The 8,376-nt window shown below is 35.1% G+C and overlaps 1 protein-coding gene across 5 annotated transcripts; it reads left to right on the plus strand.

Annotated features, from left to right (window-relative positions):
• Positions 1-1,555: 1,555 nt before the first annotated feature.
• Positions 1,556-6,585, plus strand: Zyx (lipoma-preferred partner zyxin). Of its 5 annotated transcripts, none has more exons than XM_011051345.2 (7): positions 1,556-1,934; positions 2,311-2,374; positions 2,659-2,959; positions 3,032-3,518; positions 4,346-4,683; positions 4,972-5,387; positions 5,471-6,585. In XM_011051345.2, the coding sequence occupies exons 3-7, from the start codon at positions 2,717-2,719 to the stop codon at positions 5,721-5,723; spliced, it is 1,737 nt and encodes a 578-aa protein (XP_011049647.1). In that variant the 5' UTR covers positions 1,556-1,934; positions 2,311-2,374; positions 2,659-2,716; the 3' UTR covers positions 5,724-6,585. The 5 variants fall into 5 exon arrangements, with proteins under 5 accessions (XP_011049647.1, XP_011049656.1, XP_087266764.1 ...); XM_011051354.2 differs by having other exon boundaries at positions 2,697-2,959; XM_087410638.1 differs by lacking the exon at positions 1,556-1,934 and having other exon boundaries at positions 2,043-2,374.
• The last annotated feature ends 1,791 nt before the right edge of the window (positions 6,586-8,376 follow it).

Below are 8,376 nucleotides of genomic sequence, written 5' to 3' on the forward strand. Positions count from 1 at the left end.
TTGTAAAGAAAGTTGATCAAAACTGTTACACTGTGGCTGTGTTCCAAAATTCACTGCTAGTGCTGAAAATGTATACGTAACGTAAACTGTAAATTTTCAGTGCTGGCAGTGAATTTTAGAACACAGCCTTAATTATTAGTTAAATTGAATAATTGTTTAGCGAAACAACCTGTTTGGTAAAAATGACTAAACTTCGGCAGAATTGCATTAACGCAAAATTTGATACTTATATGTAACTCGTTATTTATAATCTTTTTAATCCTTCTGTGTATTAAAAAACAATAAATTAATAATTTTCCTCGTATTAATAGAACATTTAACAAAATATAAACGTTCATGTGCAAGATAATTGCCAATTATTAATCGAAATTGAAAGATGTTTCAACATCTTGAAATTGAAAGACATTCTTTAAAGACATTTATAATAAAAGAATCTTCTTTCACATTTCATTTTAATTTTTATCGATTCTCAGTAATTTGCTAGACAGCTACATGCATGATTAGCTTTTCATTTTTTACTTTACGACATTGTAACAATAAATAATAAGAAATCTCTGAATGATTTATCCCGGTAATCCCAAAAATAAGGAAATCTCGAATGAAATACTCGGAATATGTCGACTGACGGAAAAAAAATTATATTGCATTGTATATTGTGTGTCTTGAAATAGCTTTTCTGACATTTAAACGTAATACTTTTTGTTATCTATTTCTTGCTGTTTTTTCTTATTTGCAACCATTTTATCAACACTTTTGTATCGTGTTTCGCACGTTTCTTCGAGTGTTTCTTGTCTTTTTTGAAGATTATCAACTTTTATCTCGGGCGACAGAAAAGGAAGATCGAGCTATAAGAAGCAAAAAGGCAAAAAACAAAAAACTGTAAAAAGCTATGAAGAACAGGAAGCAAAGCGTAACATTATAGAGATTAAACTTTATAAAGTGTTTCCAAACGTTATATCACACATTTGCTACAATAACTTAAAATAATTTAAATTGTCATTTGTCCATCGAGAACAAAAATAACGAAAATATAAAGACGAAAAAAACAAATATGCTTTAAATTAAAGTACATATTTTTATTCCTCTATAATTAAACATTACATTAAAATTGCCTTTTGAAATTAATATTACAAAATTTTAATGATTCAAATTCATTTCCTGGAAAATTTTGTTTTTTAAGTTGTGTCAAATCATTATATATTCATACAGTTGCAAACAAAAAAAATTCCAAGATTCATCCAGGAAGTTCTACTGAAGTTGTTTTCCTCTATAAGTTTCAAATGGAATAAAGCAAAGAGTTATAAAAGTCAAAAGTTTTACACGTGCATGACTAATTTGTTTATTACGAAAGTGTCATCATAAATATTTGTTCAGTTGAAAGTAGGATCGAAGACAATAAGATTATTGAGCGGATATTAATCATCGTTACGCCTTGGCGTTGCAAGGGATCGTGGAGTTAACTCCTGTAGTTCCTGCTCTTTAAAATCTCGACGACAATGCTCGTGAATGCGTCATCCACCTCACGCACTTCTCTCCTACCCCGCCCGTCCAAACTGGTCCAAACTCTCACCGGCGCGGGAGGCAGATTCGCACGTAGTCAATTCTCCGTTGTATTCTCACTGTGTGATACTCGCAAACGTCCAGCTCATACTCGGGGAGAGTCGCGAAAAAGTCCAGGAAAGTCGTGGGAGTCTGAAAAACCGTCATCGAACCGCATTCATTCTCGCTCGCTCGCGAGACCTATCAGGCTTGATTTCCTGGTCACCGAGGGTGTGGTGCGAAGATAACGCGCGACTTCCGTCACGCGCCGATAAGGGGACTCCGTTGAGTCGCGTTCATGCCCTGATCTAGAACGAAAGTGACTGGGCCTAAAGCAAAAAAAAAAGAGAAGATTATTCCTCCGATTTCCGTGGAAAAAATCCTCGACGAGTCAAGTATGTATATCCTTCAGTAGATCATATGCCTGTCCTCGACAAAGGATAAGATAATTGAAGCGACAACCCGGCGACGTCTCATGAGTCACGAGAGTCATGTCTGTTTTTTTCCTTTCAGTCGCACCTTCTCTTCGGGCTTCCTCTTTCTCTAGACTAGACAGACCCGACAGACCACTGGATCTTCTCTCTCTTTCTCTCTTTCTTTCTCTCTCTCTCCCTCTCCCCCCTCCCTCTCTCGAGTGTAGAAAGTGCGAACATCATATTTCAAGTGCTCATGCAGACTGGCAGGGTCGTTGCCATTACGCGACTGCTCCTGCTGTCAAAGTCAAAGTCATAGTTCGATCGAATTGGAATGGCTCCCTTTTGATTTTTACAGGCCACCTCACACCAGGAATACTGCAGGTCGTGTTTGAACCTTCTGAGACTGGTGACTTGATTAGGTAAGGTCCACGACAAAAGCAGTGTGGAGAAACAGGAGGATCAATTCTGTATCTTGAAACGAGTTGTGAAAATTAAAAAAATGAACAAATTTAAGTGTTAAAATTATGAATATTCTAGTACATTCATTCACTTTTGCAATTTTCACTTTGTTCCAAGATGCAGAAGCGATTCTCAGATCTTGAATAAACTTAACCTGCCGTTGTCGCAGAAGGTTATCTGATAATTTAGATCAAAGTATTGTTTTATTTGTTATTGAGTTTCTTTGTGCTATATTATCTAAAAGTAAGGTACAGAAAGCACTCATTTCCCTTCAACCGAAAGACACTAAAAGAAAAAGAAGGATGGCGAACCTGGGTAATCTAGAGCAGCAGATCTCGAGCCTGCAGATCAGCGATGAGGCGGCCAAGGGTGCTGCTAAGTCTGGCAAGAAGGTCGGACCCGCGGTGCCGCCGAAGCCGAAGAAGTCTCAACCTCAGGTGAATCTTAATCTTCCAAACTTAAAATCATATTTGTCTCTATTTATCACATATATTAACAAGAGTGCTTCCTTATTCGCACGCATCTCTAAACATGGATGCAAAACGGTAATGAGATCCTTAAATTCAATCAACGAGGACCATCCATGAAAATCCTAACTAATGACCTATCTATTTTAGATACCACAAAGTTACACCATAAAGGCCCCGCCTGTGCCGTCGTACAGCACGGTCCTTAATAATACGTCCAGCGACAAGACTTCAAACTTGTACATGAACGCACCCTCGCCGTATGTCCCGTTGGATATAAAAAACGACTTTTCGCAGAAAATGACACCTGCGAACGGCAAGGAGACGTCGAAGATTTATCAGAACAATGATAATTTGTATGCTCGTCAGCCAGAAGAAAAGTTCGAGCCGAAGTACAGATATGACGAGAAGAATTATTACTCCAATATAGGGAACATGCCGGCACCTCAGGTACCTGTGGCGGACGATCGCGTGAATAGAGCGACCAGAAACGCAGTGTACAGCAATATAGAACCACCGGTAGGCTCCGCGTATGAGTATGTCCCATACGAAATGAATAAGGAAATTATATACAGCAACATTCAGTGGAATCCTAAAACAGAGAATACATATTGTAACGTTCCTGCACATGGGGCTGGTAAGAATCTTTCTAATAGCGAATTTGGCCACTTGCATTACATTTGATTAGTGCATCCTAAAAGCGAATATATATGAAATTAGCAAAAATTAAATAAAAGCCTATATAAATAAAAATATATATATATTAAATATATAAAATATATAAAATATATAAAATATATAATAAAAATAAACAATCTATACAGGGCCACTAAGAGTAGGCTGATGATTTTAATTTTATATATTAGGTGTAGTAAAAATAATAGATTTCTTTTTACTACACCTAACATATCAAATCAGGATCCACTTCAGTTGAGAACCTGTTAGTGACTCATTTGATGGAAAGTTCAATGAATTAGGATTTGAAATATGTATTGCTGAAGAGGACTCCAAAGAGAGCCGTTCAACAAAATAAAGAAAATTACACATACTCGATTAATGGTATAGAATTTAATCGTTGGCACCTTCATCAGCCTACTCTTAGTGGCCCTGTATAGATTGTTTATTTTTATTTTTTATTTTTAAGATTTTGAGTCTGTACAATTTGACTTATATAAATATTTTAAATGATTAATGTCCAAAAATAATATTAACAAAATATTATGTTATTTAAGACAAAACACAATATACAATTTTTGCTGAAATATTTAAAAATTTAGCTATATATAAACCTGGAAATAATTTTGTTGAATCATTAAAATAATTATGCAGGACGCTTAAACATAATGAGCAATGCTGTAAAAGTTGTAAATTGATAAAAAGCGTCTGAACCTTTTTAAGGAGTTGAAAATAAGATCCAGTTTTGCAGCAATCTTTTGGTAAATCAGTGGAGTATTCTGCTTGTAGACGATTTACCACCACCGCCGGAGCCGTCAGAATACGTTTCCTGCGTACCCGGGAATTCGTTTCCACCGCCGCCTGACGAGCTGCCTCCGCCACCGAGTCCTGTTTCGTCGAGTTACAGCGAGTTGAGACGTGCTACTTACCAGACCGATTTTCCATCAGGCAACTATCCCGCTGATATTTACGGTCCGAGTTCTCAGTCCAGCTCAACGTACGAATCCATATATGAGCCGATTAATCCTAGACCACCATCGCAATTGTCATGTAACTATTCCATGTATTCCGGCTACGGATCGGCTACGTCTACTCAGCCGCAGGGCAAAGTGTCTCCCGTTAAAGAAGTGAGTCTTGAAATTCTATACTGTATGTAAAATTTATTGAAATGATTTTAGTTTGTTGAAATGTAAGGTAAAAATAGACTTCACACTTGCATGTTTAATTCGATTATCTAAAGTAATTATATCTTATTGTAAATTATTTTTATTTGTATTTATTTGTAATAAGAGAGAGAAGAGTGTAATTTAGTTTAAAAAATTAGATTAATTCAACAATTATTAATTATAATTATGAAGTAATTGAACATAACTATAAAGTATGCGTTGAAATTAAATGACTGATTTTATTTATAGGTCGACGTTCTTACGGATCTGTTAGTTCAAGGAATGGAGGATAATAATGAAGACAGTGATATATATGGCATCTGTGCGCAATGCGGACGCAAAGTAGAGGGAGAAGGAACTGGATGCTCGGCGATGGATAAAGTCTTTCACATAAGTTGTTTCTGCTGCTTCGTATGCAAGGTCAATTTACAAGGGAAACCTTTCTACTCGTTGGAAGGTAAACCTTATTGCGAGGAGGATTATCTCAATACTCTGGAAAAGTGTTGCGTTTGCACCAGACCGATACTGGACCGAATATTGAGAGCTACTGGCAAACCATATCATCCCTCGTGCTTCACCTGCGTTGTCTGTGGACAAAGTCTCGATGGTATACCGTTCACTGTGGATGCTACGAATCAAATACATTGTATTCAGTGTTTCCACAAGTGAGTTCATCCCAGTTTCTTTTGTTGGTTTCTTCAATTATTATTCAATTCTGGTTAACTAATTCACGTTCTTGCGTTTGCAGGAAATTCGCTCCGCGTTGCTGCGTCTGTAAGCTGCCTATAATGCCCGAGCCTGGTCAGGATGAAACCATACGAGTGGTAGCACTAGATCGTAGTTTCCACATTCAATGCTATAAGTGCGAAGATTGTGGATTAGTATTGTCATCCGATTCGGAGGGACATGGCTGCTATCCCCTGGACGATCACATCTTGTGTAAAAGTTGCAATGCTACCCGTGTCCAAGCCTTAACGTCTCATATGACGACCGAATTATAAATATATAGACGCGACAAGCTTATATAAGCAATATAATTTGTTGAAACTTCGGAAATACGAATGAAATGTTAAATCAAGTATCGTTGTGATTAACTGTAGTGAAATAAGTACCGCTATATACACGGTATTATAGGTCTTTTTTATGCGTACACAATTTTTCTATTCCGCTTCTATTCACACCTCATATATTCAAAACCGATATTTACTATCCCATTATATTAACGAAGAATCGTTTTTTAATACTTTACCTGTTAGCAGATTAAGGAAATTATACTGTCCATATTTGGATCTTTTTTTATAATCTGGCACGAAAAAGAAAACAATTGTCAACGATTATTTATATTCTAATAATCTTTAACGGTTATAAGATCACTGCATTAGAATTCCGTCACTGCCATGACCGAAGCATTTTCTCCGTACGTTACGAAACAATGTTGGCAAATTAATAGTAGATATAAGTTTGACGTCCGAGATAATTTTCCTGCAGATGTGATTATCATTGTGATTCTAGTAAAGTATTCAATGTATCGTAAAGAGTATTTAACGTGTAGTTTATCGTCGACAGGAATACTGCTTCGATCCATTTATTTAGAGATTAGATATTAGATTCGGGAAGTAGGATTATTATTGACAATATTGATATACCGGCGAGAAAGTGTGCCATTTCTTCTTGTGAAGGTATTTTAAATGGATCTTTGTAAGACTATCGAGAAAGGAAAGATAAACACTCAATCTCAAACTTACGATGCGATTAGTTCCCGAACTTTTTCGCATGGGTAAGACATTATTACATCGAGGAGAGACTTGTATGATCTCTGTATTATAGTATCAATAAAAATACAGTTTGTTATTTATGGCCAAAGAGTAACACTTCGTTTTTGCCAACCATTCTTGCCCATCCGATGATTTTCACTACGCATGTAGACACTGCACTTTTAGCCTGCATTTACCGAATGATATCGGTTATGATCGAGCTTTGTATGTTTCACTATTTCAATGAAAGTTGCTATTAATATATATCGTTATATTACTATTGTGATTGTATTAATAGTTATATACGGTGGCTCAAGCTACCGTACTTCCTTCCAGTTACAGATTTTCTCAAGAATTCGAAGTTTTTTTCGTAGCAAAAAATTCAATTGCGAGCACGCAATTTTTTTTACAACAATTTCTAATATTTAACAATATATTGTTATTTTGTTAGAGCTACTTGAAATTAAATAAAGGATGAGAGTTTTTTAAGAGATAAAATTAAGTCTCCTTATTTTTTTGAAAATTAAAATAAAATTATTTCAAAAACTATTAGAATATTTTTGTGCTATTGAAAAGCCAATTTCAAATTTACGAGAAAAACTGTAGCCAAGATGAAGTCCGCGATTATACAACCTGTAGACATATGGTGTGTGTACATATACAAAATTTGTACATACATACACACATCAGATGTATATATGTACACATTAATATTGTTATTATAATTGCAGAAGAAATTTACAGCAGATTCATTCTATATCATCTCTTTACTAATTTTTTTTTCTCTATGATTTTCATGCACAGATGTTTATCTTTTATTATTATTAACATCTCTTTTTAAATATTTGCATCTTTTTTTTTATATGCGTAACATATTTTTATTACCATAGAGTACTTAAATCTTATATAATTTTTGTGATATATATATATATATATATATATTATATATAACCTGTATGCCATTTTGTATAATTTATGTTTATTAATACATAAATTTGTCTCACCGGCACACGTGAATCGTGGAACGCGTCCTTCTGTTTCTTCTTGGAAATCAACAATACTACCGATTCTATACTTATCTACACGGAGGTATATCAAATTATAATTCCACGATGGATACATTGTGTATCAATGTATTTGGCGACAGTGCGAATCTAGAAATAATTCAGTTCATTTAGAAATAATTCGGGAAACCGCAAAGGATTTGAAATTGTCGTCCACGGTAAACAAATATAACAAATACTTATTATCATCCGATGTATCCAATGTGCAAATAATCTTGTCGTCGACTCGCGGGAAATGTCTCACGTTAATAATACCTTGCACTAAGTCGCGGTACTTATTGTGGAGCAACGTAGCTCCGTTGCGAGATAATAAATTAACACAGATTGTCACGAAATTCGCACGCTTATCAAATCTTGTCCGGCAATTTTCGCAAATGTGCGGCCGGAAACCAGGACGAAATTCCACGATTCGAAATGCACTCTTTGCTGCGTATGATACATTCGTAAACCCTATACTCTTTACTACATATAGCTCTGGTGTCTATCTTAGACTCCTGTTTTTCTTTTTATCCTTTTTAGATTAAAACTATAATATATTTTATGTAATATATATTTTATCATATTTTCTTCAATCAAGTACAGCACCATTCTACGTTAAATTTAGTACAGGTTCTTAATACTTGGTTTTAATCTAACAATATTCGTTCGATTTGTTAGCTTTGTTGTACCAAAGTCAACATAGAATTGCACTTTTTTTTTTAATAATCTATCGTTCTCTCTCTCTCTCTCTCTCTCTCAAATAGATACACGTAATTTACACACATATATATACATATGTGTATAAATATATATATATATGTGTGTGTATGTGTGTGTGTGTGTGTGTGAAATTGCGT

This window comes from Acromyrmex echinatior, chromosome 10 (genome assembly GCF_024713525.1).
Source record: "Acromyrmex echinatior isolate Ae372 chromosome 10, ASM2471352v2, whole genome shotgun sequence".
NCBI lineage: Eukaryota > Metazoa > Arthropoda > Insecta > Hymenoptera > Formicidae > Acromyrmex > Acromyrmex echinatior.